General features: G+C 43.9%; 2 protein-coding genes across 2 annotated transcripts in view; one reads left to right on the top strand and one right to left on the bottom strand.

Annotated features, from left to right (window-relative positions):
* Positions 1-411: 411 nt before the first annotated feature.
* C1QBP (complement C1q binding protein) lies at positions 412-5,309 on the top strand. The gene is made up of 5 exons (XM_023731125.1): positions 412-648; positions 2,884-2,980; positions 4,370-4,465; positions 4,636-4,758; positions 4,905-5,309. Exons 1-5 carry the CDS (start codon positions 578-580, stop codon positions 5,052-5,054), a joined length of 537 nt encoding a protein of 178 aa, XP_023586893.1. The 5' UTR covers positions 412-577; the 3' UTR covers positions 5,055-5,309.
* Positions 5,310-5,361: 52 nt separating this feature from the next.
* The window catches only part of RPAIN (RPA interacting protein), an 8,342-nt gene continuing 2,230 nt past the window's right edge, over positions 5,362-11,473 (bottom strand). Inside the window, exons 2-6 of the mRNA XM_004376233.2 lie at positions 10,638-10,698; positions 9,255-9,366; positions 9,034-9,097; positions 7,728-7,868; positions 5,362-5,519 (exon numbers count right to left, since the gene is read on the bottom strand). Coding sequence (XP_004376290.1) covers positions 5,478-5,519; positions 7,728-7,868; positions 9,034-9,097; positions 9,255-9,366; positions 10,638-10,698 — 420 coding nt within the window. The 3' untranslated portion in view covers positions 5,362-5,477. The remainder of the gene's footprint in view (positions 5,520-7,727; positions 7,869-9,033; positions 9,098-9,254; positions 9,367-10,637; positions 10,699-11,473) is intronic.

Raw genomic sequence — 11,473 nt, 5'->3', positions numbered from 1 at the left:
ACCTCCCCCGGACATGCGAACACTTTGCTCATTGATTAGCAAACAGCGGGTTGTTAAACTCACGTGTCAGCACGTTCCCTCACTCCTTCCAGGAAAGAGAAAATTCAACTTTGGAAGCTGCTTTTATCCTGAGTCCCGCGAAAATAGAACTTTAGGAAGGCTCAAGATTGTGATTGAAAGTAGCCTGGTTACGTCTGTTGGCAAGTTTAAGAGGGTAGCTGGGAGTTCTTTTGCTTCGTGGCGAAACGTGGTAGTGAGTTCGCTGTTGGAAATCACTTTTCCAGAGTCGAGCTCAGCTTCCCACAGATAGCGTTATAGAATTTTTATAGTGAGGTTTAATGAAGTGAATTGGACTAAATTCCTAGAGCAACCGTTAAAAGCAAAAAGATTAGAAACAGTCCAAGTCCAGATATCTGGCTGCAGTAACCTGGGTCATTGTTTTATGCTTTAGACTGATTGGCTTATTTTTTTCTGTGTCATCTGGTTCTTCATTCTAGGAGACAAAGCTTTTGTTGAGTTCCTGAATGATGAAATTAAGGAGGAAAAGAAGATCCAGAAGCATAAGTCCCTCCCCAAGATGTCTGGAGGTTGGGAGCTGGAAGTGAATGGGACAGAAGCTAAATTAGTGCGGAAAGTTGCTGGGGAAAAGTAAGTACCAGGCTGGGGGCCTGGGAACTCCAGGGGCCAAATCCATGACCCTGTAAGACCTGCCTTGGGCCTACCCCAGAACAGCTTTGAGTTAAGGCAGGTACTTTGATAAATAATTTTCAAGGGAAAGAGAAGGGTGCATTTGGACAAGTTCCTAAGTTTCAGGTCATTCACTGAACACAAATTTGCTGTGGGCTGGTTACCAACAAGACAGTAAGGAAGTAGCACAAGAGCATGTGGCTGAAGTCTCTTGGGCCCATAAAGACCATCATTCAGTAAACCTTTATTGGTGGAGAGGCTGTACCCTGTCTAAGTTTAGGCCTGCAAAATCAGAAATTCTTAAATTACTGATAATCAGTTTGATATTTGGTTTACTGTGTTGATTAATATGCTGCCAGGGTCTGTGACTGAGTAAAACAAGGCCCCTGCTCTCTAAATGTTTACAGTAGGTGAAAAAGCAAGATATGTAACTCATATGTAACAGAACTGGGTTACAGTATAGGAAGGGTTGCACTCAGAGGTGGGGAGCTTTTGACCTATTTCAGCTCCTCTTCCCTGTTGTTAAATTCTTGTTTATGCTTTTCTGCAATATACAGTCATCCTTAATCCCGTCACACAGATAAACATTTAGCATCTTCTGGTTTTTTTTCCTAAAGTGGACAATTCAGTGGCTTTTAGTATTCACTAAGTTGTGCATTGATAACCGCTGTCTAATTATGGAACATTTTCACCACTACCCAACCCCCCCCCCAAAAAAAAAACGGTGCCCATTAGCAGTCACTCCCCATTCGTCCTCCCTCCCCTTAGTAACCACTGATCTACTGTCTCTATGGATTTGCCTAGTCATATACTCTGGATACAATTTCCTTCTCAGATATACGATTTGCAAATATCTTCTTCCATTCTGTGGGTTCCCTTTTCACTTTCTTGATGGTGTCCTTTGAAGCATAGAAGTTTTTAATGTTGAAGTCCAATGTATCTTTTTTTTTTTCCTGTCACTTATGCTTTTAGTGTCCTATCTAAGAAACCATTGCCTGACCCAAGGTCACCAAGATGTACACCTACATTTTCTTCTGAGTTTTATGTAGTTTTAGCTGTTATCTTTAGGTCTGTGATTCATTTTGAGTTAATTTATGTATATCTGTGAGGTAGACTCTTAATTCTTTTTTGCCTAAAGGTATAGTTTTTTTTTTTTCCGTACATAGATCAGTTGTGTGTTCTGTAACTACACCTAAACTATTTTTTTAGGGTTGGATAGTAAGTCATAACCAGCTTATGTCTCTTATAAGTAACACTGCAAAGAATGTCACGCATTTGTGTGCCCAGGAGCTTAGTTTATTGGTTAACACTGTTGCAGATTGGATAGATTTTGTGGCTGAACCTCAAACTACATCGCTCCTATGGGAGGATGGTTTCCTGGCAAGGCAGCCAGTTAGCACAACTCCAGGGGGCATGGATTAGTGTGCTCCGAGAAGTGTCCTTCACATAACAGCAAATGCAAATGGTACCAGCTGGAGTGCACAGCCCAGTGGTGCTAGTTCCAAATCTAGCATCACCAGAATTCTGGCTCAAACTGTGGAACACGATTTGTCTGGTGAGGATGCTTGCACCTTCAAATTGTCATTAGCTGGTGTTTCTGGCCTCCTGCAGCACAGTGAAGATCAAGTCTGTCCTGCAGCGTGTTTTTCTTGGTGAGGACCCCTTTCCTGGCTGGGGCTGCTCATGGTCCTCGCTTGATGTAACTCTCCAGTGCTCACTCTTCCTCCCTCCAGGGGCAGGTTTTGTGATGGAAAAAGCTCTTACAGGAGCTTCTGTTCTGTCTTGCTGGCTTCTCGGCTGCTCACCTCCTGGTGCCAAGGAAAGACCAGAGCAGGCTGTGTCAGCTGGCCATGGCCATGAGGTGACCAGTGGACATGTGCTGGCAGTGAGCCCAGGGATGCTGGCCTGCCGGAGTAGCCCACACATGACTGTATTTGGCCACGACGAACTAGGGCTTATTAGTTTGACTTACAGCAGCTGGCACAGAGTAGGCACACTTAAGGCCTATTGAATCAATCTCCGGGTTGGATGTAGGCACCCAGGCTTCTTTGGAAGTTCTGCAGATAATTCAGATGGACAGCCAGCTTGGCTAGAGACATTGTTTCAGCAAGCATTGCTGGCTATAGTAGGTCTCAATACTAGTCTATTAAACTAAGTTAACATTACACCATCTCTTGTTTTCCTTTGCCTTTCTAGGATCACTGTCAGTTTTAACATTAACAATAGCATCCCACCAACATTTGATGGGGGGGAGGAGGAGACCTCAGAAGGGCAGAAGGTTGAAGAAAAAGAGGTAAGCTTGTAACATTGTAATCAGCCTTTCCCTCTGATTTCTGGCAGGCTACAAAGGAGCAGTTCCTTTTTTTTTTTTTTTTTTTAACTCCTAGGAATCCCTGAGTGGCACAGATGGTTAAGTTATTGGCTGCTAACTGAAAGTTTGGAGGTTCCAAGTCCACCCAGAGGCACCTCGGAAGAAAGCCCTGGTGATCTACTTCTGGAAAATCATAGCCTATGGAGCACAGTTCTACTCTGACACCATGGGATTGCCCTGAGTCTGAATTGACTCGATGGCAACTGGTTCAGTGCTGGGAGAGAAGGCAAAGGAAGACCATTCTGAACTTTTGTAGAGCAGCAGTTTCTGGCCAGCTTTAGCACTGGGGCTGTGGCACCTTTTCCTTCCCAGGGACTGAACACATTGCCATCTGCAGACTCAGGCTCTAGAGGTTGGCCTGTGTTCTCTTGATGGAAAGATCTGAAACTTTCTTAACCCTTCCCACAGTGGGGACATGTGTGAGGTTAGAGGTTATCCTTTGGAGTATCTCCAGGTGAGGAATGTTGCTAATGTGTTACAGGATGGTAATAAACACCCAGCCACCTCAACCAAGGTGGCAAAGCCAGGTGCTTCAGAGGTTTTATTTAACACTTGGCAAGGTGAGCTCTTGTAGGCTGATGTGGACCTGGCTGGTGCCCAGTCTTCAAACGTGTTAGGAAGCCCGAATGAGGCCCCAGGGTCCCCAGACCTTCTGACTGAGCAGGCCTCTGTACTGTCTTATGGCCTGGCACAGCATAGCCGTCTGTTATGCTTGTCTTGGCCACCACAGCCAGCACGTGGACTCACTCTACTCCCAGGCTCACCAGCAAAGGGAGAACCGTGGCCATCATCCAGCCATTAAGGAGGCCAGTGACCCAGCTGCACCAGCCTTGATGCTGGGCCCTAGTAAAGGAAGCCCCCGAGAGAGTCAAGCTGGAGAGAGATCTTGGAGCTCTAGGTCAGCTTTGCGGTGTTTACAGATGGAGAAACAGACCCAGGGAGAGTAAGGTACTTATCCAGATCTTAGTTAATTGCACTTAGCTGGGGCTGGGACCTAGCTTTCTTAATTCTAAACCTAGTATGTTCTTTAAACAAGTAGGGTGCTAATGGAAAGTTAAGCACTGCACTAAATATTTGATACGTGGCCATTTTAAAAGATAGTGTAGAAGTCTAGACAGGATCAACAGGAAGAATTTAGGCAAGTCTCCTGAATTAATTGATATATGGCTTTAACACTCAAAGATTGTAGGCTCCTTATTTGGGGACACTATAAAAACCGACCAGTATCGTAATAGTGGTGGCCGTCAGACCTTTGGTGCAGGCAGCCAACCCCTGCCAACCATGGCGTGCACTGACTTCTTGTTTCCCCAGCCTGAACTGACGTCCACTCCCAATTTTGTGGTTGAAGTTACAAAGAGTGACGGCAAGAAGGCCCTTGTTCTGGACTGCCATTATCCAGAGGATGAGGTATGTAGGATGGAGTGCTAGCCCCTGGGGACAAGGAGTGTCTCTTGGGGCCTTCCTGGTCCCTTTTACACTTTCTAGCTTAGACCAGCAAAGCAGGGGAGGAGAGGTGGTGAGGGAGCAAGGTTAAAGTCTGGTGAGTTTCAAACTGCATAGTCTATTTTTCTTGTCAGGTTGGACAAGAGGAGGAGGAGGAGAGTGACATTTTCTCCATCAGGGAAGTGAGTTTTCAGTCCACTGACAAATCCGACTGGACGGACACTGAGTACACACTCAACACCGATTCCCTGGACTGGGTGAGTGTTGGATGAGACTGGGTGCTCTGGTGCCTTACAGGGGGGTCGTAGTTGGATGAGAGACAAAGAAGTGTTTTAATAATAAGCATTACAGATGAAGTCTTTTTTTCTTTTTCTAAACTAGTAAATGTTGTTCCTCCTTGTAGGCCTTGTATGACCACCTAATGGATTTCCTTGCGGACCGAGGGGTGGACAACACTTTCGCAGATGAGTTGGTGGAGCTCAGCACAGCCCTGGAGCACCGGGAGTACATTACTTTTCTAGAAGATCTCAGAAGTTTTGTCAAGATCCAGTAGAGCAGACAGAGACACTGAAAACCTTTAATTTTATGGCAGGCTTTGGCCAGTGAACAAAACCTACTCTAAAGGCCAGACACATGTGCTTTGAAATGGTTATCATGCTAATATCATGGAAAGAAATTCAAGCTTAAATTATTTCTGTTGTACTCTTGTTTAGTATTCATTTAGTCCTTCTCTACAAATCTATTATTTCTAGATCTTTTTCTTTTTGGTATAACATAATAATGGACAATAAAACCAGTTTATCCCTTCAAGGTAGTTTTCTATCTATCTCTTCCCCTTCAACCTGCATCACAAAACACTCAGAGCAGAGAATTTGAAAGGATTTAATATAAAATAAGTTATAAATAACAGATTTGTATATACAAGGCCCTTCTCAGGTGGAGTGGGTTGTTTCCAATCCAGCAGAATGATGTCACGTCAAGGCTGGCTCTCCAGGATGACAGCCCAAGTATCACAAGCCTGGATTGAAACAGAAAAAATGGTTAGCTTAATTTGTATTTCAGTCATGAAAGTTACCTCAGTACCTGTTAAAAAGTTGTAATCAATAATGACACTTACGCTACAGTTAGAATTCCTACATATGAGATGATGTGAGTTCAGTTACGATTATGAAATTAGTCATGTGGTTCGTCAGAGGCCACTGATGACTCCTGCTATTGGTCTTTGCTGGGCCTCTGTCCTGTAGCCCTAAAGCAACTGCCTTTGAAACTATCAGCGCCAAATACAGTCGTAAAGCTGAGATCAAATCCTAATCAAATATCCTCACCCTCAGTAAACCAGTGACCAGAAAGATAATTCAAACTCTTGACAGCCTGGAGTCTATAGCACAGCAGGGAAGTGTGAGTCCTAACAAGACTGCAAAGGGCATGTGTCGTGGCAGAGGAACACGACTGCCTGCTACAGGCAGAAACAACTCATTAACTTGAGCACATCTTCTCTTGATCAGCAAGCACCTGTCAGTATATAACTCCTTGACAGCTCAGCCCCACCATTATGGTAGGGACTTCTGTTCTTAACTTTGACCATGGACGCGAACTTTCTGCTTCCATAGGTGTGATGGTTAAGATGGTGTGTCACCTTGGCTGGGCCATGATTATCAGTGATTTGGCAGTTATGATGTAATAACCTCCATGATGAGATCTATGAGCAGCCAGTCAGCTGAAAGGGAGTTTCCTTAGGGGTGTGGCCCGTATCCAATATATTTGGACTTTACCAGCAAAGCTTGCTGGCTTTTGCTCACTCTGGATCCTTATCTGACCTCTGGTTCTTGGGACTTGAGCTAGCAGCTTACCTGCTGATCTTGGGATTTGTTGGCCATTGTAGCCCGTGAACCAGAGGACTCCTATCTGACCTGCTGATCTTGGGTTCGCCAGCACCTGCGGCTACATGAGTCAGGAGAAGCCTCTAGCCCGGCCCACAGGCTTGGGACTTTCCAGCCTCTACAACCACATGAGCCATGTTCCTTGATATAAATCTCTCTGTATATATACACTGTCTATACATACATACACACTTCACTGGTTTTGCTTCTCTAGAGAACCTAGACTAAGACAATATATTTGGCTTTCTCTGGAAGACTCTACCTTACAACCCTGCTTACCAGCTGTGGTTTAGCACATTGCATCCATTAGGGAAGTTAGAGTCACATCCCTGCTGGGCTATAAAGGCTCCAGGACCACTATTCCTCTCATAGCTCAAATATTTAAGTCCTTGCAGTACATATACCATCTACAACTGCCACACCTATCTTGTACTTCATCCTCAGCCTTCAATGCTGAATCGCCCTACAGCCTGACCTCAATAGCTCTTGAACCCAATGGGCCTGGTTTCCACCTTGATTAAGTGAAACTAAAGGCCTAGTGGCATACTAGTATTTAAGAGCATTTGAATGATCTACCTTTCAAAATGTTGAACTCTGGGATCCTGCTTAATACAATTTTGCCCTTCCTTCCCACTCCTGTTTATCATTTCATCTTTGCTGTGAGCCCTCCCCACAGCAATGGCCTCCCTGCCTACCGTGCAGCCATCACACTCTCCTGAGACTGCTGATGCCTCTTACAGCACTCCTTCCAAACCTCACCATCCACTTAGCTTCACTGCTGCTTTGAGCTGCAGGGCACTGATGGCAAGTGCGAGGGCAACGGGGTCCACGAGAAGCAGATGCTGCAGCTGTATATACAGCACTTAGGCAATCCTTCCCTTCCTCTTTAAATGCCTTTCCCGTTCCCTCCAGCACTTGGTCTAAAACTTTCACACTCTTAAGGGGCTCCACACTCCAGCTCTGCTACCATTATACTCACTTGTTCATCTTACTAAGATGGCAGAAACCACCTGACTTCAACTCTCCTCCTTCCACCTTAACTCACTTCTACAAACAAATATTAACCATCTTTCTATGTGCCAAGTACTGGGAATAAAAATAAAGATCAGTTCCTTGCTTAATGCTCCAAGACATTTGAATAGATACCTGCAAGAGTGTTACAGGGGATATGGCATCAGGTACAGTGGAGATGACTTGATACCTTCACTTTTCTCTGCAAGTAAATTCCTCAGAGAATAAACTGCATTTTTAAACATTTACCAGTTTCTAACCTGTTATTTCTGTCAAGGCAGGAATAAAATCAGCCACTGATCCTCTCTTACCACTGGGTCCCATGAGAGGCTTACCAGACAGCTCATGAAAAGACTGGACTTTTCTTCTGTTCCTTTAGTGACTAAAAACTCAGGTGTGTGAGGACAATGTATACTGTGCTCCTGTATATGATCTTCTAAGAAGGCACGGAGCTTCTGCTCTGTCAGCTCTGGAGACTGAAAAGTAAAGAAGTTAAACTTCAACGGAATCTTCGTTACATTAGAGTCAATAGGTTGAAAATCCTGATTCCTCAGGTCAACCAATATAACTCTGGCTCACTGTAAGGCTTGATTCCTCAGACCTTTAAATATGCTCTTTGGGCTCATGATTATGCTAACAAGATCTCCTAACCAATCTCCATTTAACCACCCTTCCAGATAAACCAGTGCTCTCTATTCCTGCTATAAGACATACTAACCACTGCTCATGGCACACAGAACACTCAGAGATAGCAGGCTCCTTTCTAGCCTCCCTCATGCTCTGCCTCCACCAGCCAAGAGTATCCTTACCAAGAGTCAGCTATATCTGGTCTCAGATCTCTCTGTGCTAATTATACTTCCTACTATAATTAATAATTTAATTACATGTCATATAAAACCAGTGAAATATGAGAATGAAAAACAGAGTTTTTGTTTTTATGACAATAAGTGGAATGTTTAGGAAACACTCAAAAAGATGACTGGTTAATAAAAATTCTTAAAAAGCTGCTGAATTAGATAAAAAACAGGGAGGAAAAATCCTAAAGCTATGCACTCAGCTTCTTGATCCACTTTATAGAAATAAAACTGGAACTGACTTATGCAAAAAAGATGACTCAGATCTACAATCAGCAGAGCCTCACTCAAAGACTGGCAAATAAATCTGTATATCAAACTTACTATAAAATGTTTCATTTTTATAATTCGTCACTTTAACCAAACTGCTGAATTAACTGGTGAACTTTCAGTCCCTATCATGTCAGGGCTCCTACTATATTTTAAGATTTTAAGAACCTTAAATTCTGAATATAGGTAGGTCTTCATATACACAAATTTTTAACGGGAGATTAGATGCAGATGTTTCCAATTCTAAACTGGGATCTCTATAAAAGATCTTAAGCAGTGGTACAATAATACGTGTTTAACATATGGCTCTGGGGAAGTTGGGGGAGACCTTGATTTGCCCATTTCCATGCTCTAAATGTTCTCACTGTGGCCAATGTCAAGCTACTAATGTGACATCGATGGACGGAGTGCTGGGAAGAGAGATGCACAATCAGCTCTAGCACACTACTGAAGGCTCTTTAAGAAAGCAGATAGATGTGGGAAGAAGTGGCCCCAAATCTGTGTGTGGAACACTCACATGAGATGGGATGTACAGGCCACACTGACACATGACCACGCCACTTGTTATTCTCAGGTTGTACCTAAAGGCAGAGATGGGATCCCATGGCATCAGGGTCTGCATGGACACCAGACCTGAATCCCCAAACGTTTCCAGGCAGCAAACTTGGGGGAAATTCCACTCACTTTGGAGCAAGGGGTGGAAACCAATAATGATGAAAAGGTTTTGAAAACTCTTACTTTGTACACACAGGACAGATGAGGGGGTTTGCTTCCCACTCAGCCAGCATGATGCTGAGACACTGTTCATCAAACTGCAAGCTCTTCTCATACTCACTGATGATGGCCTGCTCTGCAAGGCAAAGGGCAGCTGTAGTGCTTCACCATGCTTCACCCAGACGGCCCTGTCTTTAATGCTAAGCTTCACCTTCAAGGTCTTCTTCCAACAAGAAAAAGATTCAGGCAAAAACACATAACCAATTGGTAGGTCTTCACTGCTCTCTCAGGCTAGCATTAACTTGTTGGATCTCTCCCCCTCCTGTCTGTCCCCTCCTTGTGAGCTTAAGAGGTGGAGTGAGGCTAAGGGACAAGGAGACAACTTGGACACACGTCTCCAGAGGCCACCGGGGCAGAGATGTGGAATGTAAGGGTGCCAGGGGCACCTGGAGGAAGCTGACACTACATGGCACTTACTTCTGATGCCAGCAGAAGCTGTCCACTGACTGCAAACCTATCCACACCAGACACTGCTCTGAGTCCTCTACACATGTTGTTTGTTTAAGCTTTAAAACAAACTTACAGGGCAGGTCTATTACCTCTATTTTAGGGATGAGAAAAACTAAGCCTATTTAAGACAAGACTATGTGGAATAAATGACTTAATTATATAAGGTGCTAAACTATGCATTCTGCACAGTGCTGTGGATGCCCCAAGGAGTAGATGTTCACACGACCCTGAGGAGTCAGTAAAGAATGGATGAGAGAGAAGGCACTTAAATTGTATCCCGTGAAGTGAGAGGATCATTATTAACCTATCAACAGAGAGGTGCAGTAGGACAGTGGAATAAGCATGGGAACTGGGTTCACACAACTGATTCGGCTTCTCAACTCCACCACTTACTAGCTGTGTGACCTTGGTAAGACACCACTTTTTCTTCTGATTCTGTCTTGTAGGGTAGTCATAAGAGAAAACAATACAATGGAATGGGAAGTTCTTAGCACAAGGCCTAACACACTAGAGATCCTTATTATTGGGAAGACAGACATGTCTTCAGAGTATAAACAGAGACTTCTGGACACTTGACTGAACACGGAGGTAAAGGAAGGGAGTTAAGAACCAGGGCTTTGAACCATTCCAGTTTGAACCCCTGCTAAGAACTTGCGTTTCCATCCCAGATACATACTGAATTTTAACAAGATCCCCAGGTGATTCTTATGTATAATAAATTTTGAGAACCACTGCTCTACCAATGGTTCTCAGAACTGGTCCCTAACCAGCAGCATTAGCATCTCCTGGGAACTTGCTGAACCAGTTCAAAGTTCCGTTAAGAACTATCCTGTTGAAAGGAAAGGTCAGCGTTAGAGTAGCTAAATATAGGTAGGAAGGACTACTCTCAGGGGTCACCTTGGTCAATCAGCTCCTGTTGGATTTCCTCAAGCACAGCCAGGTCCACTGGCTCCTCTAGCTGCAAGAGAAAAAAAAGTGGAGCTCATCAGAAGTCTGAAGTTTTAATCAGTCACCAAGCCTCACAATGACTGTACTTAGAACTTGGCTTAAAGAATCCAGATTTCCCTCAGGGAATCAGTCCAGTCCTTCTGTAGAAAATGCTGACAAAGAGCTGGTGTGGTCATGCTGAGAAACAATCAACAAATGATCCAACTACCCAGTAACGGAATAACGATGCCAAATTTTGGGGGTGACAGTATATGGTGGCAGTTAAATATCTGGTTCTGCCAAGGTTATATGGCCATAGTGAAGTTCCTAACCTCTGTAAACCTCACTTTTGGCCTCTGTGAGTGGAACTAAAACTAGCCTGGGAGGGTTATTTATTGTAAGCAGTAACTGTGATAATGTAAGGCAAGTATTTCACATACTGTAGGACACATAGAAGGCACCCAATAGTGCATCATTATTATGTAGTACTTTCAAAGCATTTTCCCACATTTTCTTATATAATCCTCACAATCCTCACAATTATCTACTTCATCTTATAAATGTGAAAACTAAAGCTCAAAGAGGCAGAATGAAGTTAATAACGAGTCTACAGCAAAACCAGGATTGGAATTCCAGAACTCCTAACTTCCAATCTGATGTTCTTCCCAGTACACTGTAAATAGTTTCCTATTCATACTCAGCTCCCAACCCTGGCTGAGATTAGAATCAGAAAGCTCCTGGAAGAATGAAGCAAATAAGATACAAGGGAAAGACTCGTCCAAAGGACTAACAGACCACAACTACCA

This window comes from Trichechus manatus, unplaced genomic scaffold (genome assembly GCF_000243295.1).
Source record: "Trichechus manatus latirostris isolate Lorelei unplaced genomic scaffold, TriManLat1.0 scaffold00040, whole genome shotgun sequence".
NCBI classification, from domain to species: Eukaryota; Metazoa; Chordata; class Mammalia; order Sirenia; family Trichechidae; genus Trichechus; species Trichechus manatus.
The sequence above is the reverse complement of the archived record's forward strand: the minus strand, read 5'-3'. Positions and strand labels throughout refer to the sequence as shown.